Source organism: Chrysoperla carnea, chromosome X (genome assembly GCF_905475395.1).
Source record: "Chrysoperla carnea chromosome X, inChrCarn1.1, whole genome shotgun sequence".
NCBI classification, from domain to species: Eukaryota; Metazoa; Arthropoda; class Insecta; order Neuroptera; family Chrysopidae; genus Chrysoperla; species Chrysoperla carnea.
In genome coordinates this window covers 8,805,365-8,830,751 of record NC_058342.1, presented here as the reverse complement: position 1 = coordinate 8,830,751, position 25,387 = coordinate 8,805,365, and the positions used below count along the sequence as shown (strand labels likewise).

Here is a 25,387-nt window from a genome sequence, read left to right as displayed (position 1 = left end):
TTACTCACGACGGCACACATTAGATGCAAATTTTATAATATGTATTAATATGGGATTATCAGTTATGTATGTGTGGCATGTATGTATGTATAGGTAAATGTGTAATGTGATAGAGTAATCAACACTGTCTATACATGGTTTTTCAACAATTAACTCAGTCAATTGTTTGTTTTCACTTGTTTTTATATAAAAAAAAGTCAATAAACTAACCCTTTTAAATTTCTGATGTAAAAAAGTTTACTCGTCTCGGCCACAAGCACTATTAAAGAATCATTACGTTCAGGCTTGATGACGCCTATTATCTGAAAAATTTCGTTCAACGTTTTCTTTAAACAAAACGCTATCTCTTTAATAAGCCATAACTCCGCGGCAAGTTTTCATTTAAGAAAAACGGGATAGAAATTTATTTCATCAGTATTGTATCAGGTTCATTTTTTGATCGCAGTTTCTTCGAGGCCATGTATGGTTGTCGAGTTATTCAGCAAAAAGTTTTCATGGTAGAAACGCGTTTAAAAAACAAAAAAGTGTAGAATTACGTCAGCTACTGATCTTCAAATAAAAATAATTTTTATTTAACCAATTGTTTTCAAGGATGTTGGGATTAATTTTTTAGGTAGAAAATCTACACGTCTAACCGCCTGCATAAGATTCCCTCATGGCCTCTCAAAAATAATGTTTGAGTCCATAGAACATTGGTACCAGGCGGCATCGCGGGATTAAAAAACAGAATTTGTATGAATTGAGAAGATTGATACTAAATATTATTGTACTGTAGGCACACAGAAGCAACATATGGACACACGGTGTTGAATACATAGCTCTCCTTTTTTCTTTCGGGTGAAGCCCAGTAAAAATAACCTGAATTATAAATTTTTTTTTATTTGTTTTACATTTTTACAATTAAACATATACAATTTCTTATTTTCAAATACAAAAACTTAACAAAAACATTCTCTTTCTCAGGAATTTTTTCTTAGTTTATATTTAATTAACTAGATTGCATCATACTAAACGTTTCTTTAATCTTCATTTACAGATAATGATCTATTTTCAACCTCATTTTCGGTTGTTTGTATTTTTCGTTCTTTACTAAACCGGCCCATTCCTGGTCTATAAATTTGTAGTGCTGGTCGATCCTATAAATATAAATATTCATTAAAAACATTTTTATTTTCAATATACAGGATGCTTCAAAGTAAAATTCATATTTGATCGAGTCACTGCGCAAACGCTACACATCTGAGAAGCGCAGGATCAATATCAATCGATAGGCCTTTAAACTTTACTTGATATAAATTTATAATATCTTCCAACTTATACCGGATATTAATAAATGTTTCTCTGGCAAAATTTTCAGTTTATGTTCCAATATTGAAACTTGAACCTTATTTGAAGATCCGGTCTTGAATTTAAATTTTATTTAACGTTAAAGCGTGAAGATGTTTTTAGTGGAAACATCCCTATATTATAAATGTGAAACTGAGACTTCACGCAAAAGCAATCGAATAGATTTGAATGAAACTTTACAATAATATAGCTCTTATATCTGAATAATATATAGACTATAATTTATAAAGATAGCAGTTACCCGTCCACTTTGGTAAACGATTTAAAAAACTACTGAATGTTTCTACTGAAACTGTACAACAATATAGCTCATACATCGGAATAAAACATACGCTATAATCTATAACGATACTGGCAGTTACTCGCCCGCTTCGTCTATTCTAAAAACAAAGACTAAATAGTAGTATTTCGAGTGTAACGGAAGGGGATATGTGAATGCAAGGGAAATGAAGACTATAACGCGATGGTATTTACTTTTATAATGGGAATTTCTCAGCGAAGCGGGCGAATATCATGCTGTTCAATATTCTTCACTAGCGTTGGCTTACGGAGTAATCAGAAATGTGAGCTATTTCGAAAAAAGAAAAATTAACTTTTTTAGTAAAATGATTACTTTTGTAAATAAGTCGTCTAAATATAGAGAGCGTTGAAAGTTTTTTCGGGAACAACTATCATTACTTCTTTTCAGAATTCTAAATCACATATTTTAAGAGTTAAAGAGAAAAATCTTACTAAGACCCCTTCCCCGCCTCTGATAAACGAATCATCTTTGAAATAACTCTCGTTGAGTTCTTATCCAGTACTACTACTACTACTAAATTGGCAAAATTGTAAGTGAACGGAAGCTAGCAGACAAATTTATTCTCCTCTCATGAATATACGAAACTCTCTGTACATAATTATAAATTTGAAAAAACCCCAAATTTTATTGAAAATAATACATTTTAATGAGTTTATCCTCTTTATAATAAAAGTTTTAATTTTTTTTTATTTATTTATTATTTATTAATTGACATGTTACAAAATCAAAAACAATATAATCACTATTTGTATACAATAAAAAAAAAAAATACTATTAAACTTAAAATAAAATAAAAAAAAAAAAAAAAAAACAATTAATTCAAAATGGGCAAAGAAAGAAAAAAAGTAATAAATAAATAAACATTAAGACATAGAAATAGAATAGAACAATTTAAAATAATTGTAAATTAAAGAAGTTGATTGATACGTGAACACAAGAACATGTCACAACATTTGTTTTCTTTTTTCTAAAATATAATTTAAATATTTGACAATATGTTTAATTAATGAAGAATCGTATGTATTGAGTATATCAGTAGCAGATTTAATGTTCAAGTTGTTTCGATAGTCGCCAGCGGTGCCTGGGCACTCCTCTAGCAAATGCTCTATCGACTCAATCGCTCTACACAACACACATACTCTTTCGCCATTAGTTTTTGGTATTTCCCACCTAAAGGTATAAAATCTAAAACTCGCAAGTAATCTCCTCTCATCCCGTCCACATTCATTCAAATAAAATGCACCCTGTTCATAGTGATGTAGTTTACTGAACATTGAACACTGAGTGATGACCGTAGCGAAAATTCCTTAATTTTATTTTTAACTACTGTTTTACTCGAATCATCACTCAGTCCAAGGTTATAAATCTGTTTAGCAAACCAATCACTACGACTTTTCATGCATAATACTTGTAGACATTTTTCGCTATTTAATACTCGAATCTGATAACCGATTGCTTTTTGCAAGCAAATGTTGTACATAGGTTGGACACCTAGTTCAATGTGTACTGATGAATTGGGAGTTGATTTGGCAATGCATAGAATTTTCTTATAAAAATTGTTCGCGATCGTTTCAATGGTTTTTATTTGTCCCTTACTTGCGTCGCATATCCATATTTCGGACCCGTAAGTCAAGATTGGTACAACCAAGGCATTGAACAAATTCAGTATTACTTTCACAGGAAAGTTTTGATATTTATATATATGCCTTCGAACATATAATAAAACACGTTTGGCCCTGTCTCTCAAGCACTCAATATGGTCAGGTCACCCCATGTTCCGTTGTGAGATAGCTTGACTCCAAGATATTTAAAATTTTTAACAATTTCAATAACTCTATCGCCATACACCCATTTCTCGTTCGCAGATGCCTTGCAACCATTGCTTACAATCATTATTTTCGATTTATCAACGTTCACACTCAGTTGCCATTTTTCGCAATAATCTTGCAATCCTCGTAGAGCACGCTTCAAGCCCGCAGTTGTCCTTGACAAAATTACTACATCATCAGCATATGAAAGTAATTTGATTTCTTTGCCCTTGTATCCTGGCGCAGTGGTCGTTATATCTTCCATCCATGCGTTCAAATCGTTAATGTATAAGAGAAATAGTAAAGCCGACAAATGACAACCTTGCCTAAGTCCTTGGTTCATTTCAAATACACTTGATACTTGATTTTTGCCCATTCTTACGCAACAAGTTGTGCTTTTGTTTATCGACTGCAAAACGAGGATCATATCTTTAGGTACTCCAATTTTATATAGTTTCATCCATAACAAATTTCTATCGACTCTATCAAACGCTTCTTCAAAATCTATGAAGCAACAGTACATTTTGCATCTTTTAACATTCAAAGTGCTGTCTATCAAGGTTTTAAGTACCAATATGTTGTCCATTGTCTCATATCCAGATCTGAAACCCGCTTGAAATTCGCTTATAATATGATTTTCATTGATCCATTGCTCTAAACGTATAAATATGATCTTCGTATACAGTTTGCTGACGTTAGGAGTAAGTGTCAGCCCGCGATAGTTCGTTGGATCTTGAGTATCTCCTTTTCCTTTATACAGGTTAACTATCACTCCCGTGGTCCAAGTTTCTGGAAATGTCCTCGAAGAATACATCGCCTGTAACAGCTCTGATAATATGCAATTTATGTCAGTATTTTTGCTGGCAAGTTTGATACATTCATTAAGTACACCATCAATTCCGCCGGCTTTACCATTTTTCAACGAATTTATAGCCAATTCCACATCAGCAGTATCAATTTTCAGATCGAAATCCTTAATCTTTACTTCCGAATTGAAAATGTTGAGGTCTTGTTCATGCGTACTTTGACTACTATATAGTTGCTTGTAATGATTAACCCAATCCTTCTCATCAATACATTGATCATTATTTCGATGCTTATTGTTTTTCCTCAATATTTCCCATACATGTTTCATATTATTCAATTTTAGTGCATCATTTATCTGCTCTACCTGCTCACATTCAAATTCATTTTTTTTTAAATTCACACAATGTTTTATATGCTTTTTTATGTTACAAGTATTCTAATATAGTATACTCATCTCTTGTTCGTCTCATATTTCTTAAGTATTTCTTTAGCTCTCTCTTATGCATCACACATTCTCGATCATACCATCCACTTTCCTGTTCATTTCTATACATATTCTTATGGTTACAGTGTATGTATGTGGGAATTCTCAAATCTTCACTGATAAATTCCATCCACCCCTGAAATATTTTGGTTGCATCGTTTAATCTGCCCATTTTAATCATATGTTTTACCCCAGTTAAATATAAACCAGTTTCGAAACTATTTATCCTTTCTAGAATATTCCCAGTCTTTTCCTCACACCATTTATACCTAACTAGAGGTTTGAGATTTGGCGTTTGATGAGATGTATTTTTGTTGTTGAGTGTTAATAAAACTTCCAAGGGAAAATGAGCTGAATCACTCATATTGCCAACTTGCATAACTAAACTTTCTTTCCATAATCCTTTGGTAACCATAACATAATCAACTACACTTCTACCATTTTTGCTGACGTATGTCCAATCCCCACTATCATTTGTTCTTCCATTCAACACAATCATTTCATTTTGTCTTAGGAAGTTTAAAAGCTTTCTACCATATCTATTAATACTGATATCGTTACTTTGCCTTGGCTATATCTTGATTGTCTCAATTTCCATACTTAAATTGTTTTCATTTTCTATATCGTAATTAACATCCTGTTCCTGCCCAATTCTTGCATTAAAATCACCTCCCAAGATTATGTCAAATTCTGGATATTTTTGAACCATCAAAAATATTTCATTTTCCAACATTTCAAAAAAGCAATCGTTCGCATAATTCGAGTACTCAGGCTGAACGTATGCTACACCAATCAATAATTTAAGGTCTCCTATTTTTACAGCTAACCATATCAATTCCTTTAGCCCACTCTGAACCTCTTTCACATACTCATGATATCGCATTTGGTAGAAAAGTGCTACCCCCCTGGATATCTACCTCTACCTGTGTTCCTAATACCACTCTTTGATATACATTCATATCCGTCCAATACATATGTCTCATGTTCTTGCGACCACGTTTCAACTAAACCTACAAAAGAAAATTGTTTGATATATTCATTAAAATTACATTCATATATTTTATTACAGTCCTTCGACATTCCAAAACATTAAACTTAGTTTTTTAATTCATGCTCTCTGCTTCCATTTCCCTTGTTTATTTTCTTGGAACTTTGAACTATTTTTTCTTCTTCTTCAGTTTCCTCGGATGACTGAGCTTTGAATCTTTAGTTATTGGCTTTCATTCTTCCTTGAAATTTTTTTCTTCTCATCTCTGCCTCTCTGATTCGCAGTGCTTTTGGGAGGTCTTCATTTACGAAAATTTTGGTACCTTTTAACATTACCCGATTTTCAAGTACCTTTACTTTTACCTTCCTATTCAAAAAGCGAATTTTAATAGGTCTTGGACGATTACCTTGCTTTTTACCGATCCTATATATATCTTCTACATCATCAGGTTTCAAATTAAGTTGCAGTTTATCATTGATGGTTTTTAATAACAATTTCTTCTGTGTTGGTGTTATCTTCGATCTCAGTAATTCCATGAATTATTAGGTTGTTTCCGTTTGTTTGCTTTTGTAGCTGGAGTATCGTCTCATTTTGAGAAATAATTCTCTTTTCCAATTCCAAACATTTACCATTCAATTGATCATTAACATCTTTTAATGCTTTAATTTCTACCATCAATTTACTTTCCATTGTATGCATCTCACTTTTTATTTTTTCAAATAACACTTTAATTTCTCCACTTAATGACATTTTGATATAATGTTATTGTCATCTTTAATTTGTATCCTTTAATTTTAGCTTATAAAAATTTATAAAATTAACTTTGCTCTAACGGGACTTGAACCATTGACCTCGCTATTATTTTCCTAGCGCCTTAACCGATTACGCTATTAAACAGTTATGTAGAATATAACAATATAATATCCACAATAGCTTTACTAAAGGTGATTTACTTCTCAATTATTAAGAAAATAAAAAATAACATAGATAAGCAATAGATATTTAGAACATTTAAGAGTAATGGCCACTGATTATAAACGTTTCAATTATCTCTCTCACACTTACTATTATTTAATTATTGTTCTCTCTTCGGATATCTTTCATTTTTAAAACATACTCCATTAAAGTCACAAATTGAGTTTTTTAAATGAAATTTTTTATTACACTTTACACAATTTATTGTATTTCTTTATAATCACAATAAGAGTATTCCAATTACTTATATTTCTTCCTTTAAAATATGATTTTTATTTCACAATTTAATATTTTTATTAACTATACAAAGCAGCAACAAACCAAGCGCACAAAGTTTTGGGTTTTGCACCACTTTTGAAACTTGAAATGATTAACGTTACTAAAACTTGTTATTATAAAAAGGATAAATTCATAAAAATTTATTATTTTCAATAATATTTGGGTTTTTCAAATGTATAATGATTTACACGGAGTTTCGTATATTTATGAGAGGAGAATAAATTTTTCTGCTAGCTTCCGTTCACTGAAATTGTAAGGATTTCTTTTGGTATTTGGCAACAGAACCCAGGCTGACAATGATAAATACCAATTCATTTGTGTAAAATTTAAAGTTTTAGTAATTAAATCCAGTAAATTTCTACACCAATAAGAAAGTAAAGGATTTTTAGTACAAAATTTAGGTTAAGGTAGTACAAGCACCAAGGCAATTAATTTTAGGCATGAAATTGTTTTTACCTTTTTTTTCAACTTTGATGATGAATTTTGTTATTACTTCATGAATGTAGACGAAAAATATGAATAACTCGGTACTTGAAACTTAATCCAAATATCGATAAATTGTATTCTTACTCTTCGGCTCAATTATCAAGTTATAACATAATTCGCCATGAAAATTGGAAATATGAAGTTTTTTAAATTCGTGTCTCCACTACCGTGTTCATACATCCTCAACTAGTCGGGCACAATGGGTTTTTTGTTTTTCTATAATTTTTTTCTGGTTTTAACTTTAATTTAAATAGTTTTTTTTTTCTTTTTCCACTGACTAGTTTTCGAGAAATCTATGAAAACATATCATCCATCTACCGTCTTACCATAAAACCAATGTTAAATATGCCTGCACTTGAAGTCGTTTATTTATGTAAATAATCAGACATCTCCCCCTCCCCCTAAAATTTTTGCAATTTATTTAAAAATAGTCCAACTTTATAAAAATAAAAAACCAAGTCTTTTATTCAAAATTGCCCTGGCCCTCTTACATCCTTAAATAAATGCTGACGATCCAAAGAGGTTGTATGCTGGAACTACCTTAACAATATAACTATATAAAGAACTAGCCAAAAACACAACGAACGTTTACCTTATTTCTGATCCGACGTTGCTTTCTAGGATCATCTTTATCTTTAGTAGCCTCTGTATTTTTTGTACTTTCTTCATTATTATCTTTATTAAAATCATCATCAGGTTTCTTTGAACGTTTTTTACTATTTTTGTCGATAACTTTGTCAGTATCAGCAGTATTTGAAATCTGATCGTTCGAATCATTTTCTGTTGGTTTTTCTTCATCTTTACTTAATACCAACTCTGAAATATATACAATATTATTTAGCAAGCGTGGACAAGCAGTATCAGTTTTTAAGGAAAAAAAGCTTCCGGGGACAGAGCCTGTTGCCCTGCAGCAATACGGCAGCCGATCGTGAAAATTGTCTTGCCTTGTTTCTCCAGGCTCTTTAAAAAAATTATGTAAAATGTAATTGCCAGTCATGCCTACTATATATACCACTGTGAGCGATTGTTACCTTTCCCTGTAATATGCTTTTTCCATTTTCCTTATTTACTTTCAATTTCTATTATGAATGAGCATAATGACGTCATATTTGAGATATCGCTCTGAAAAAACGCAGCAGGGAATTTGTCGGACACTATGACCATTTGATAACATTAATAATTATAAACAATAAATTATTTTTTTGGACAAAAATATTGCACCGATGAGCTTGTATTAAGTGGGCTGCTAAGTTCGTAGGCTGGCGCTACAAAATCTGGCGTATTAAATCCATATTAATTTTAGTTAACCTTCACCTTCAAAAGATATATATATATAAATTTGCTGTCGTACTATTAGTTTGTGATATAGAGTGTAGAGATGCGGAGGACCATCTTAAATAGGGTTTAAAGTAAGCAAGTTTCCAGCTGAAAACAGCAAATAACAGTTCTTAAATTGACCAAAATAGCGCTTGTATAGCAAAAGATATTTGCTGTGAACTTCTCTACAAACAATTTGTTGAGATCTTTATCTTACTCTTATTAGTTTGAGCACTTCTTTTAAAACTTACACTTTGGCTACAACAACGCTATCCTTATTTGCGACCCAGCGACTTTTTCCTGTTTTCAGACCTCAAGAGAATGCTCGCTCGAAAGATATTTAGTGCCGATGAAGAAGAAATCGCAGAAACTGAAGCCAGTTTTGAGGCCAGGCAAATCGTAGTATAAAATCGCTGTATTGCCCTCGAAGGTTACTATATTGAACAATAAAATCGAATTTTACCTAAAAAATATTTTTTACTATGTTAGCCTACGAACTTTTCTGCCCAACTGTATCACGTTATCAAAATGATAACTCAAATATGACGTTATTATGCTCATTTGAAAACGAAGTCTTTTTTTTCCTTATCGTAAAGGAAAGTTTGGTAGACTCGTCAAAAAGAAGCCACTCATGAAGTTTGAAGTTTGTATTACCAATAATGAAAAGTTTGAATCCCGAAAAAAATACTTTACTGACATTTAATAATGTAATTTTTATGATTATTTTTATTGTTCAAATAAAAATACGTAATGTGCGTTTTCCATCAAATTGTACAGTCACACGCTCATATGTTAAGTGGTATAATATGTTGAGATAGAAAAAGCTGTGAAAAGTATCATATAAGATGAACTTTGACTTATATAAGGTACATAAAATTTGAAATAAATATAAAAGTTTAGTTTGATAACAAAAATATGAAAATTACCCTTTTTAAAATTATAGAAGACTCTTGATATATATTGTTTATTTTGATAGAAATAACGAACAACTTACCATCGTCGCCATTGGATTGGTCAGTTAATTTCGCACACTCAGTATCGTTTGAATTATGTTCCTTATTCTTTTTCCACGATACTTTCGCATTATGTTTACTACTGGATGTTGATTTATTAACACTTTCATGATTTTTCTTATCGCGTACGCTTCGATTATTACTGAAACTTGATCGTCCATATGATGATTCAAATTTGGAGCCACGATCACGTCGTTGTGAATTACTATCCCTACTAAAACGTTCTTCACGTGCATAAATATCTTTACGACCTTTATCACTTTGTGGGAACCGTAGTTTGTACGGTTCTTTGCTAAACGATGATTTATTATAATTACCAGAATTCTCATTACGACTGGATGAATATGATGATTCATACTTGGATTTAGAATTTCGTTCAAATCGACCATTTCTATAAGTGTGACGACTGCGATCACTTCGATCACTGTCAAAACTTTCACGACGTGTTCGTATGAATGTTAAAGATTCAGTTCTATCACTTGTTTGCTCTTTAGTCGAATCATCGGTTTTTGATGATTTTTTATTGGATTCGGTGGCACGACTTAATGATTCTTCACTTTCAGTCTGAAATTAAAAAAAAAAAAAGGAAACATATCAGTATTTACATTATTACAACCATGTTCCTTATCGCATGTTATCGTTCTGATTTGTTTGTGTGCGCTAGACCAAAAAAAATTTAATAAAAATAAGACCATTTTAGTAGTGATTTTTGAGGCACTTCATTTACTTTTTTTTATTACCTAGGAAACTAAAACTTTTTTTCAATCGATTCAACCTCCCGAATAAAATAAAATAGAATATCATGGTAATAAAGAAAAAATTAATGCAACTTTGAAGTTTTCCGCAGTTGTTTATTAGGTTATAAAGACTTTCTAAACTAAAAGTCGAACTCTTAGGGGCGTACCTAATCCTTTTTTAGGCGAGTAGTTGGAGGTTTTATCAGTTTTATTTACAAATAACAAAAAACCTAGGCATCAACTAAAATAAAATTGAATTAAAAGTTCTAGCTGAAGTATTTTTGCACACTTACGATTTTTTTCAGCTTCCTAGCTTTAAAATTGCTATTATTATTCAATCAAATTTTTGCCCATTCATTCAAATGAAAAAGTATCCAACACCAACTAGTAAACCATTAGAGATAGGACAAAAGTTTAAATATAAAAATTATTCCGTATAAAATAATTAACAACTTTTATTTAAATCATTCTTTCGTAAACATCACTGTGTACCCATGAGAGTGCAACTTAGGAAAAAACTTCACTGTCCATTTTCTCCAAAAAAATCGAAATTTCCGAAATTTTTTGTAAGTATTATCTAGACTTTTTTGCTCATTCAATCAAATAAAAAAAAAAAAGATCATTTAAACCGTTAGAGACAGAACAAAAGTTTAAATATAAAAGTTATTTCTTATACAAAAATAAACAACTTCTGTTTAAAATATTTTTTTCTAAACATCCCTTTTTATCCTTGAGGGCATCTCCAAAATACTTGCAAGTTTAATAATCAAAATTATTGCTATTTTTTAAGAATGTTTCAAAAAACCAATGATTCAAACTTTTCTTCTATCTCTAACGGTTCTCAAGATAGATACTTTTTTATTTGACGTATGAGTAAAAAATTTTTATTTAAAATTGGCATATCTCGATCGATTGGTTCTTAAGATTAACTACACAGCAGATGGAAGGTGTGATTTTCATCTTCTGGATAGTCTATCTTAAGAACCAATCGATCGATTTCATTTTTTATCATGGTGGAAGAGAGAATTGTATGCCCTTTCAAATGAGATATCACAAGGTAGGGAGTGAAATTTGAAATTTCAAAGTCGGCGTGGGTGGGGGTGAAGGTATTAAACTTAAAATTCTCTAGATATCAATTTTGAACTTCCCCGTCGATATCTAAATCAACGTGTTTTCACTAAAAAAAATAATCACCCCAGGTCAAGAGTTAACAAGAGTGGATACCTTCCATCATTTGTGTAGTCTAACTTAAGAGTTAAGAACCAATCGATCGATTTCGTTTTTTTTATCATGATTAAATAATTTTATGCTACTTCAAATAATGTAAAATAAGGTAGGGGTGCCATTAGAAATTTTAAAGTTGGGGTGGCGAAGAATAAAAGTGAAACCTAAAATTCTCTAGGTACCGTTTGATACTCCCCCTCGATATCTAAATCGACGTATTTTCATTCAAAACAATAACCACATCAAGTTAAGAGTTATTATGGGTGGATACTTTTGAAATGAACACACTGTATAATTGCTTACCTTAGAATCCAAAGATTTATCTTCATCAATAACTTCAGCTTCTTTTTTCGAATGAGACTCTTTATAAAAATCACGTTCTCTAGCTACCATACGTTTTCTTCGACGTTCTTCCTCTTTTAATCTTCGGCGATTCGCTTCACGTTGTCGCCGTTCTTCTCGTTTTTCTTCACGTATACGATTTTGCTCTTGTTTACGATGATTTACATATTCTACTAACGGTGTTGAAACAAAATCATTTTTCTTTGTATCTGTGTAAAACGAAAGCATTTATCCATTTTAAACTATTCAGGTGAATATTTCATTGGCGAAATGTTTTTGTAAAAAGAAATAACCCGAGTCACCCGAGTGACAATTGCTCAGAGGGAGTAAACGCTTTCTCTTCACAAATTTAAAAAAATTACGTACAAAAATTTGAATGAAGCAAAATTTATTAAAATACAAAATTTAAAAAAAAAAATTACTTAAAGTACGCCGACTATAATAAAAAAATAAATTATTGTTAAAAAAAATGTACAGACATATTCTTATATCACTTTTAATATCTTTTAATATTAAACTTAGGCTAAGTTTCACTCATTTCCAGTAAAACTTATTCTCTATATAGAAAGTGTTGTATATCAATGCTTGCATTATTATTAATAGTCTGGTTAACATGTACGCTTTTTTCTAACTTTTTTGTATATTCTCTGAAAATTACGAAACAGGTATCATTCGATTCGTAATTTTATGTAGAAAGTTTACTGAAAAATCCGAAATGGCTCTGAAAAAAATTGCAAAAGTTATAAACAATTAAGTGCAAAATAAAATAGGGGGCTCAGTTTTTTTTTGTGTAACTCAAAAAATATTGAAAATTTTCAAAATCTGAAAAAAGATCCAAAAAGATGAAGAAATTTCGTAAAATAAAGTTCCGACTGCCGAAATTGTATCTCTAATATTTATAATTTTTACAGAGCCTTGAAAATAGCGCAAAATACGGCAAGTTCTCGCGCGCGTTCTGTCTCTGAGACCTACTAAAAAAAAATTATTTAAACATATAAAATATGAATATTAATAAATAAAAAAATTAATGTAGTTTTGAGATACATGAATAAACAATAATCCGTGGTTTAAAAGTAAAAAGCTACATAAAAATAATTTTTTCAAATTCTTTACTCATAAACAATGTATTTGTTTATAACAATTTTTTAAACAACAATAATAAAAAATCTGAAAAAATTATTTTTTTGTAGCTACAAAGAAAAGTGTAGCTTTTAACTATATAAAATTAAAACAATTAAAAAATTCAAAAAAAAAAATTTTTTTTCATTACTTTTTTTCATTTGTTAATTTTCAAATGTTAATAACAAATTGAAAAATCAAAATTTTAAAAACGGTAATTTATTTGTAAGCCTAATAAGAATAACTTCACGGACTGAAAAAAATTATGGGGTTTTAATTTAATAATTATCAGAGATTTTATGTTTACATTCTCAAAACTACATTAATTTTTTTATTTATTAATATTCATATTTTAAATGTTTAAATAATTTTTTTTGTTAGTAGGTCTCAGAGACAGAACGCGCGCGAGAGCCAGACTTGCCGTATTTTGCGCTATTTTCAAGGCTCTGTAAAAATTATAAATATTAGAGATACAATTTCGGCAGGCGGAACTTTATTTTAGGAAATTTCTTCATCTTTTTGGATCTTTTTTCAGTTTTTGAAAATTTTCAATATTTTTTTAGTTATTTAAAGAAAACTGAGCCCCCTATTTTATTTTTCACTTAATTGTTTATAACGTTTGCAATTTTTTTCAGAGCCATTTCGGATTTTTCAGTACACTTTCTACATAAAATTACGAATCGAATGACACCTGTTTCGTAATTTTCGGAGAATATACAAAAAAGTCAGAAAAATCGTACATGTTAACTAGACTATAATACCCATGTATTATTATATGGTATAAAAATGTTCCTTAAAAAAAATTATCAACTGTTGTTTGAAACATTTTTTCGTAAACGTCACTGTTTATCCGTGAAGGTGCAAATTAGAACAAAACTTTGGTATCCATGATCTCCAAAACTGCAAAAGAAAGTTGAAAATTTGCAGGTAGCTAGTGGTTTCATGAAATATTCTCGAAAAACGAAAAAAAATTCTAGAAAATACTTTCGTAATCTTCAAAAACTTAATAAATGGCGGCCGAAAGGCCACCATAATTGTGTGATTTTTTTAATTCTTCTAATTTAAAAAAAAAAAAAATGCAACCACTGTTACATTTAACACTTTCTACACAGGGTTTTTAACAATTAACTCAATCAATTGTTTGTTTTCACTTGTTATACCATGTATATATGAAATATACATAGTATTATAAGTTTAGTCCCAAGTTTGTAACGCCTAAAAATATTGATGCTACAAAAAAAAAATTGGTATAGGTGTTCATAAAATCACCTAATTAATCCATTTCCGGTTGTCCGTCCGTCCGTCCGTCTGTGGTCACGATTACTCAAAAACGAAAAGAGATATCAAGCTGAAATTTTTACAGCGTGCTTAGGACGTAAAAAGTGAGGTCAAGTTCGTAAATGAGCAACATGGGTCATGGGTCAATTGGGTCATGGGTCCGTAGTACCCATCTTGTAAACCGTTAGAGATAGAATAAAAGTTTAAATGTAAAAAATGTTCCTTACAAAAAAATAAACAACTTTTGTTTGAAACATTTTTTTGTAAAGATTATTGTTTCCCCGTGACAGCGCAAATTAGTTCAGAACATAATTGATATGTTATATATATATAACACATAGTATCAATTATTTGCATAGCAACAACATTGTTTATTTGAAACATATACGTCACTTATAAGATTGTATTATTTGTTTGTGTATCCGTCTGTGGACTCGATAACTCAAAAACGAAAAAAGATATCGAGCTGAAATTTTTACAGCGTACTCAGGACGTAAAAAGTGAGGTCAAGTTCGTAAATGAGCATCATAGGTCAATTGGGACTTGGGTCCGTAGGACCCATCTTGTAAACTGTTAGAGATAGAACAAAAGTTTAAATGTAAAAAATGTTCCTTATCAAAAATTAAACAACTTTAGTTTGAAACATTTTTTCGTAAACATCACTGTTTACCCATGAGGGCGACAATTAGGGCGGAAATTTTATAATATGTACTATACTTGATTATCAGTTATGTATGTGTCACATGTTGGTATATGTAATGTGATAAAGAAATCAACACTGACTATACATGGTATTTCAACAATTAACTCAGTCAATTGTTTGTTTTCACTTGTTTTTTTATAAATTAAGAGTTTTAAAAACGAATACAATTATGGCAACCCTTCGAGAGAGTTTTACAAGACCACTAGTTGAATCTACCTGCAAATTTTCAACTTCCTCTCTTTTATACTTTTGGTGATACTGGACACTCAAGTTTCTTCCTAATTTGCGCCCTCACGTATAAACAGTGATGTTTGCGAAAAAAATGTTTCAAAAAAAGTTGCTTATTATTTTAAAGGAAAATTTTTTATATTTAAACTTTTGTTCTATTTATAACGGTTAAAAAGACGGGTCCAACGAACCCAAAATCCGATTGAGATATGATCATTTACTCAGACTCAATTTTTACGTCCTGGGTCTTTTACGTCAATTTTTTCGTTTTTGAGTTATCGTGTCCACAGACGGACAGACAGACAACCGGAAATTGACTGTTAAGGTGACACCTATACCAACTTAGTTCTTCGGATTTCTTTAATAGCCAATTTAGATTCTAAATAGTAAGAGATAAAATAATATTTTAAATTAGAAAGTTGATCCTCATAATAAACTAACAAATTTTGTTTAAAACTTTTTTGTCGAAAAACGTTATTTTTCTGAAGAAATACGACTTAAAAATAAGTCATTATTGCATTAAATCAAAAGAAAACACGCTAACTACGGAAAAATGCTTCAATCAAAAGTGGCCAGGGGCAATAGAGTACATTCGTTTGTGTCCATGACTTTGACCTACAATAGGGAATATTCATAAAATTTAAATTTGATACAAATATTTATTTTCCGTAACTTTATTGTCTGGACATTTGAACAGAACTCTTATTTTAGTAATTAAGACCTTTTTAATAACTTAAAATTATTAATAAAAGTACAAATTTAGAGAAAGAAATTCAAATTTTCTAAAAACGGACGTGACGTCAGATTACTATAGATTAAATATATGTTAATTTTATATGGTATTAATAGTAAACATTGAACTGTCATCTGTCACATACTGAAAGATCATTTACTCAGACCGTATTCCTACGTCATCAACAGAGAGCGCCAAAAAGACGCGTTTAAAAATTCCAAAATTATCCACTATTTTAAATATTATTTTACACTTAATTATAGCATTTTTAAGCAGTATTTATATTTTTTACAATGTTATAATGGTATAAACAATGAATTAAAAATATAAAAAAAAATACATATTCCCTATTATCGATAAACTTTAAGAGTATTTTCTTTCGATTAAATGCAATAATGACATTTTTAAGTCGCATTTTCGCCTAAAGCTTACGTTGTCACAAAAAAAAAAAATGTTTAAAAAAAAAAAAGTTTTTTATGAGGATCAACTTTGTAATTTAAAGAGTTATTCTATCTCCTACCGTTTAGGATCAAAACTGGCTGTTAAAGAAATCCGAAGAACTAGTTTCAATATGATGTCAGAACATCATCTCCCCAATCAACTATGCAACTTTTGTTTAAGTAATTTTTTTATTGGCTAAGTACAAAATGAGATTTTTACGCGTATAGATTAAAATGGCCCACTCTGTATATATCGTATAATAACATGCAAAAATTGCTGGCTTATTTATTCCGACTTATTCAAGCAACAAGCAAGCTCTTTTTATTTTGTTATGCGCTAAATTTCGATTTTATTGGTAAACGTTGTTTACTAGTAAACAATAACAATGTTTACCAGTCAAATCATAATTTAACGTGCTTGTACATGGAAAGAGCATGATCTACTGATGGGTTAACAACAATCATGATATATAAGCCAGCTAAGCTAATTTTGTGTACATAATTTTAATTTTAGTGTTTTAATAATGTTTTAAAGGACTCCGGATACAATACATTTATTTTTGGTTTCGGATAAATTTTTTTTAAAAGTATGGATTAAGGTAGTTTTGATGATGCTGATCAAAAGTTCTTACAGACTCAACCATCAAAAACCCTTCCTTTCCGTACTACGGCCCTTCAAAGGTTATTCCTACACGAGATATTGATTTTTTGGGTTCGGTTAAAATTTTTTTAAAACTAGGGATTAGTTAGTTATGATCACGTAAATCAAAAGTTCTTATGGACTCAATCCTCAAAAACCAAAACTGTTTTAGAGGGTATAACATAAAGATTCTGGTAAATAATTTTATTTTAATTTTAAAGGTAATATTTTATTATTATTTGTTTCTGGGTGATGCGGTCTTTTTTCGGATTATTGTAATTTATTTTTTAATTTTAAGATTTTTTAATTTTAAGAGGTTGAATACTACTGAAGAGGATTGCCCAAGCAATCGAAACCGGTCTAGCTAATTATTAATAATTTTATAATCTAGCTAAATATTTTCATTGTGGGTCCTTAAGGGGATATATTTTAACAAAATGCATAGTTCAGTCCACAGAAATGCTCATCTTAATTTGAATAATGGATTAAGGTAGTTTTTATCATGCTGATTAAAAGTTCTTATGGGCTCCATTTTTACATGGTATTTCAACAATTAACTCAATCAATTGTTTGTTTTCACTTGTTTATTTATGATTTATTAATTATTTCACCTTTTTTGAGGTCTGGATCCGCGCCTGATAGAATATACCGTTGTGTGCTCAGGTATCTTATTTACGGCTTAAATTTCTATTTTTTATAAACTGATTAGGTTGCAGCATCTAGGGCAATAGAGACGCTTGGCCATTAAAACCTATAGAAGACATCCTCCAAATGTCACTATTTTCGAGCCAGGAAAACATATTTAGCTCCGAGAGAACGTTTGAGAATGGACGACCCAGGAGCGTCAGTCTTCTCACAGCGAGAACTGAGCAGCGATAGAGAAAGTACTATCCTGCAATATTCACTACTCTTTTATTTATAGAGACCCTTGGATAAGAGATAATATTTTAGAACCGTCTCTGTACTCTAACCATATCTATCTCGCACAAGTATGTTCTTTTTTCCATTTAATTCGGGTCAGTCTTAAGATTTTTTCGTTCAAAAGTTAGTTTGCAGTTCGAAAATGAAACGCCTGGATATTTATAGATGTTTGCGCTTGATAGCTTATTGTCATTTATAACAAATTTGTCACTTTGAAAATTTACTGGAATATCCCTATTGCCATTCCAGAAAATAAAAAATGCGAGATTCATACATATAAAAAATATATTGTTTGAAGTAAAAATTACCATCTTTCAATTGAAAACTATATTCAGGCTTTCCTTCTGAAATATCAGGATTTTGATTATATTCTTCAACAAATTTTAAGTAAGCTGGATCACATTCAATTGTACCACATTTATTATCTTTCTTTCGTCCATATCTACCACGCTTTGGTATACGTTGGAAAATTGCAAATTCCACAACAGCCTCAAATTCATTACCTATTACAAAAACAAAAAATATATTTATAAATAGTATACTTCAAAATATAGTTGTGCCAAACAAAAATCTTTGAATTAAAATTTTTGAGTAATAAGTAAATTTTAAGCTCGATTTTCAGAGATATGCACATTCTTTTCTAAATGTAAAAGTGACAATTTAATTAATTTAAATAAACTTGTAATTTCTAGTTTTGGAATATATTGCTCAAATTGTTATCATTCCTTGTCGCTTTTGTACGGAGGGTGGAAATGGTAAGAAATGTAAAAGCCTACACAAATTTAAAAAATATTTTTCAAAAAATTTGTTCAGACCGCTCGAAAATTTGCTTATTTTTCTTGAAAATGAGCTAAAAAAAGTTTTCGTACGAGCTTTCATCATTAAGGTTGAAGATAAGGTACAACTAATTAAGAATTTCTTCTGTTTCAGATTGTAATTTGGTAATACTTAATTTGGTAATATTTTTCTTTAATTAATTCTATTTTTATTTATTTTTTGAATTTGCTTATTATCATTTAATTTGGTTTTTTTATTTTGTCTGTTACATTATTTTGTTATTTTTATTTAGTCTGTTTTAGGTAATCTATTTTTCTCTTTAATTTTTTGATTTCTGCTTTTTATTTGATATTTACAATTATTTATTTTAAATGATTATTTTATTTTCAGGCTTAATCCCTTAGTTTGTTTTTGTATGTATTCATAACGATAATCCTATCTTAGGATTGAAACTTAATATTTTATTGTGTTTCAGGTGAAGGCAATCAATTATATTGTTTTAGAGGATGTAACATAAATATTTAATATCATATTCTGGTAAATAATTTTATTTTATTTTTAAGGGTAATATTTTATCATTATTTGTTTTAATTTTTTTAATTTTAAGAGTTTTGAGTAATGCTACTGAAGAGGATTGCCAAAGCAATCGAAACCAGTCTAGCTAATTAATAATAATTTTAATCTAGCTAAATATTTTTATTGTGGGTCCTGAAGGGGATATATTTTAACAAAATGCATAATACAACCCACAGAAATGCTCATTTTGATTTGAATAAAAAAATTAGTTTTAAACACCTTCATTCAATCGACAAAAATATTAATTTATTTTAATGCTATAATTTTCTAGACGATATTGTTGAAAGATAATAAATTAATTGAGTTAAATTGATAAATTGTTGATTATCTTCATTGCACATTACAGTCTCATCAATAAAATAAAAATGATTAAATTTGATACACAAAGCCATTTTTCACCGAGTTTAAGAATCTCCTGTTGTTAGCAATGAAGGATACTTATAATTTACAACAAATACAAAAAAAATCAATAGTAGGGTAAAGATGTAGTACCAACAGAACAATGTACCTTGGTTAATTCTTCAATTTTTCGGCAGATATTGCTGTCTGTGACATAGCAATTATATAAAGACTATTTTTAGTTATAACAAGTGAAAACAAACAATTGACTGAGTTGATAATCATTTTAATTGTAGAAATATCATGTATAGACAGTGTTGATTACACAATCGTTTGTTTTTTATGCCACGTAAGTAAAGAAAGATAACCACTCTTAGAATAGCCACACATACATACATGTCACACACACATAAGTGATTTTACCATATAATACATACTATATAATTTGCGCCTAATTTGTGCCCTCACGGATAAACAGTGATGTTTATGAAAAAAAGTGTCAAAAAAAAGTTGTTTATTTTTTTAAGGAAAATTTTTTGCATTTAAATATTTGTTCTATCTCTAACGGTTTACAAGATGGATCCAAGACTGATCCAAAACCTAATTGACCTACATTGTTCATTTCTTTGTTCGTCATCAATATTTTTAAGCGTTACAAACTTGGTACTAAACTAAGTATACCTTAATATATTTCGTAAATAATTAATATAAAAACAAAAATTAAGCTAACACTAAAAAAAAAGACTAGCTTAAATCAAACCCGTTCGAAACTTTACATGAAAATACGGTTTTATCGCAAAAAATCCCTTTTCTTCACATTTAGTTTTTAGTCTTGAATGACTTGCGGTAAATCCCTTCGATGCTTGAATTTTAGCTTATAGTGGTATCTTTTTATACCATGTATATATGTAATATATAATGGTATACTAAGTTTAGTCCCAAGTTTGTAATGCTACGAACAAAATTTTGGTATAGGTGTTAAAATCACCTAATTAGTCCCTTTCCATTTGTCTGTCCATCTGTCTATTAGTCCATTTCCGAATTTCTGTCGACATGATAATTTAAAAACGAAAAGAGATATCAAGCTGATATTACAACTGGATTTTTTTTTTAAATATTTTCAAAAAACGGAAAAAACATGGTATTTGAACAATTAACTCAGTCAATTTCTTGTTATCGCTTTTTCCGACTCAGTAACAGTTGAAGCTGTTACTAGGCGCTCATAGAAGATGACAAACTTCTAAAGTTTTCAGTGTTTCAATCGCATACATTGTATTATGATGTTCCTTAGAGCGAGCTGCAAAGTAACATGTTGAAGAGAGTACCTTTAGGTGCCATCGTTAAAAATGATTCTAGGTAAATTTGAGTGTGAACAGTGGTACATTATAATATTGTACTATGGTTCACACAACATATACCATGGTTCACATGATTTTATCGATAGTTGTTAAATATATTAATTCTTGAAAAATATTTAATGTTGAGGGATAATAGTATAAACAGAGCAAATTTTCATTAAAATTTAAAAAAAAAAAAATGGTTTTAGTAAACACATGTAAAATTGTAAATGTACATATAATGTAAATTTTGATATACTATACTAGACACAATTTTCAAAAAGTAATTAATTACCTTTAGCATCAACGAACACATAATTATCAAATTTTTCTTTAAATATAAAAATATCTTCAGTATGAACAAAATTAATATAAGCTCTTGCAAAATTATTTGGACTATAACTTTTATCTGCTTTTACGAAATAAAAATTGTTGTACTCTGGTAAAGGAGCCACTTGTTTTAAAAATGCGTCTGCTGACATTGTAGGTGGTAAACGTCTTATTACAATCTAAAAAGTAAAATTAAGTAAATCAATTATTTTTAAGCAATTTTATTTTTGTTTTCTAAGTTTAACATATAATCAACAAAAAAATGTATGCGTCAGTCCAAAACTAACAGCGTCAAAAGTGAAACTTTTTATGTAATTCAAAAACTGTCAATGAGTGTACAAAAAAATACATTGCAGCAAAGAAAAATTGACTGGAAATTATAATAAAAATGATTTATAATAAAAATCAAGAAAAATCTACAGACTATCCCGAATTAATTACTACGGAAGTTTCACTCGTACGTACTATTATTTACATATACATAAAACTATATACATATACGTACAAGTGAAACTTCTGTAGTAATTAATTCGGGATAGTCTGTAGATTTTTCTTGATTTTTATTATAAATCATTTTTATTATAATTTCCAGTCAATTTTTCTTTGCTGCAATGTATTTTTTTGTACACTCATTGACAGTTTTTGAATTACATAAAAAGTTTCACTTTTGACGCTGTTAGTTTTGGACTGACGCATACATTTTTTGTATCTTCATTGACAATAACTGAGAATAATTATTTAAACTAAGATGGTGACGTAAAAAAAAACAATATTAAAAATATTAAATAAATAAATAAAGATCGACATATAAGATTTAAATGTAAGTAGGTTTGAACTATCCTTCTTTAATAAAAAATTATCAAAAAAAGATAGTAGATACAAACATTTACTATTTATTGTAAATTATAAAATGAATATTCTAAACAAAGATATCTCTAAACATATATTAAATAGATATAGACATTACATATAACATTTAATAAATAAAGATCGACATATAATATTTAAATGTAAGTAGGTTTGAACTATCCTTGTTTAATAAAAACGCTAGTGTCCCATAAAAAGTTTCACTTTAATAACATTTAATAAATAAAGATCGACATATAAGATTTAAATGTAAGTAGGTTTGAACTATCCTTGTTTAATAAATAAATGTTATATGTACAGTTATCAAGTCCCACGGCCTCTCTCACTCTGCTGGAGTAAATGGTAATAAGAAAGAGACAAGGAGTTTAACAGTTTGTTAGCTTGTTAGTTTGTTAGCTGTACGAGTTAACTATCATGACAAAACGCTAGTGTCCCATAAAAAGTTTCACTTCAATAAGGCATTTGATCCAGGAATGGACTTCACGCTAGTAATTTTCATGGGAGCCGATGAAAAATATTTGTCTGAGTGTACTCAACAAAATAATAATGTTCATGCAAACTAGAGTTTTTCCAATTTGCGCCCATAAAGTGGATACTCTATAGTACAGGAGTTTGCAGTGTCGGGAAAACAAGAATTTCAGGTCAGCTGATTATATGACATATCGTTCTTCTTGCTATTTAAGTTAGAGCCTGGACCATCTCGCTGGCTTCAGCGGTTGCGTTTAGTAGTACGCATCCTACCTGTACAGGTAATAATCCTAAATTTTAAATGTATTTAGTATATCTGTAATTTATTATGTTATTTAAGTATACAAAAACCTCAAATTAATTTACCAAACGTTAATTCGATTGTTAAACCTTCAATCAAAACGAAAAAGTTATGAAAAGTATTGCAGTATGTTAGTAATGACAAAATTATTTTCATATATAACTCTATAGGACTTTTTTCTCTGTTTCATTTTTGTTATGTTGAACGTTTCATATTGTTTTAATTACGAGTTGCTTCTATTTTTTGACTATAGAGAAGTTGGTTGGGTTCTGAAGTTTTTAGCTCATGGTATTCAATAGTGAGACACTATGACTTAAAAAAAATGAATGGGTCGATTATTATTATTACTTTTATGAATATTATATGAAGATTTCAAATGAATTCACTTGGAAATTTAACTTGTAATTAAAACAATACCGAGTAATCAAAAAATTAAATATGAAACGTTCAACATAACAAAAATGAAATAGAGAAAAAACAATTGTGACTGTTGCTGGATTCGAACCAAGTAATGACTAAAATAAATAAAACTAAAATAATAAAACTTCTTGTGACTTAACAAGTGCGGCTATCTAATACACAAACAACTTACCATAACATAAGACATATATAATACTAATGTCATTACTAACATAATACAGCAATACTTTTCATAACTTTTTCGTTTTGATTCAAGGTTTAACAATCGAATTAACGTCTGGCAAATTCATTTTAGATTTTGGTATACTTAAATAACATAATATTAAAATTACAGACATACTAAAATACATTTAAAATTTAGGATTATTACCTGAACAGATAGGATGCGCATTACTAAACGCAACCGCTGAAGCCAGCCAGATGGTCCAGGCTCTAACTGAAAAAGCAAGAAGAATAACATATAAAATCAGCCGACCTGAAATTCTTTTTCGAAAACGTTGCTAGTTCTTACACTATTTTTGAACACATCATTCTTTTTATTTAACATTAAAAAAAATAAAAAAAAAATTGGATTTTATCTTTTGGATGATTTTTTAAAAATCACCATTCTTTAATCCTTGGCATTTTTTACCTAGCCTCGCCGTGTTTGAGATATAATTATTTGAAATAAATGCGGATTTTATGGTTCCAGTCAAAAACTTAATTTAAAGAACATGAAATATTATATTTTGGACGATTCTAAGCATTTTTTGACTATTGACAATTTTCACCAAACGTCACCGTTTTCGATACATAAAGCGTTTGAAAAAAAAAGTTTTTTTGCCGAAAATTAAGATTACTTTGTCATTCTGGTCAAAAATTCGATTTGAAAACCGTATGATATTATATTTTAGACCATTTTAAACACTTTTTGACCCATGGCATTTTTTGAAAAACTTTTTAATTTTTCAAAATTAATGAAAATAACATGTCATGAGCAAACAACAACCACCTTAAAATTCGCGGCAAAAGACAAAAATTAAAATTTTGTAAACTAGTGTTATAATTATATAAAACATTTTTTATGCGGGGGATAAAATTGAAAAATTATAAATTTCCCGCCTCGTCAAGATGTGCGCTATCTACATAATGCCAACATTACAGTTTATGCTGTAATGTTGACATTCAAATAAGTACGTCTGGCCAAATAAGACGGATCCGTAGAACATTGAGTTTTAGACTCCTGGTCCCCTGGCCAACCTCATGGCTCACAATTAGAGATTCAAAATTAATTTATGTAATTGATAATAAAAAATACATTTGTAAATTTAAATACTTTTGTTTTATTTAATGATGCCAGGATCATAATAAGTAGAATTTTCCTTCATGGCAAAAACTTAAATTTTTAAGATTTTGTGCTTGTAGTTTCTTTTAATTTACTTATAAAGAACTACCGAAATTCCCAGTTTTAGAAACTATTCTAATAAATAAACAGGGTAGGCCATTCTAATCTATACATCTGTATAACTCGCCAGAGGCACCACTTATTAAAAAATGACCTCAACAAAAATGGTATAATTTCATGGAGGGCATCATGTTCTGACATCAGGTTTGACCTAGTTCTTCGGGTTTTTTTAAGAGCCAATGTAGATCCTAAACGGTAATATATAGAATAATACTTTAAATTAGAAAGTTGATTCTCATAAAAAAAAACTAACAATTTTAATTTAAAAAACTTTATTGAAAACGTTAGCTTTCGGAGGAAATGCAAAAAATATGTCGTTATTGTATTTAATCGAAAAAAAAATACGCTTTTGTAAAAG

The 25,387-nt window shown here is 29.6% G+C and overlaps 1 protein-coding gene across 1 annotated transcript in view; it reads right to left on the bottom strand.

Moving 5' to 3' along the window:
• Positions 1–958: 958 nt before the first annotated feature.
• The window catches only part of LOC123302342 (regulator of nonsense transcripts 3A), a 36,531-nt gene continuing 12,102 nt past the window's right edge, over positions 959–25,387 (bottom strand). Inside the window, exons 3-8 of the mRNA XM_044885235.1 lie at positions 21,495–21,708; positions 18,479–18,673; positions 12,070–12,317; positions 9,787–10,369; positions 8,068–8,291; positions 959–1,136 (exon numbers count right to left, since the gene is read on the bottom strand). Of these exons, the coding sequence (XP_044741170.1) occupies positions 1,020–1,136; positions 8,068–8,291; positions 9,787–10,369; positions 12,070–12,317; positions 18,479–18,673; positions 21,495–21,708 (1,581 nt within the window). The 3' untranslated portion in view covers positions 959–1,019. The remainder of the gene's footprint in view (positions 1,137–8,067; positions 8,292–9,786; positions 10,370–12,069; positions 12,318–18,478; positions 18,674–21,494; positions 21,709–25,387) is intronic.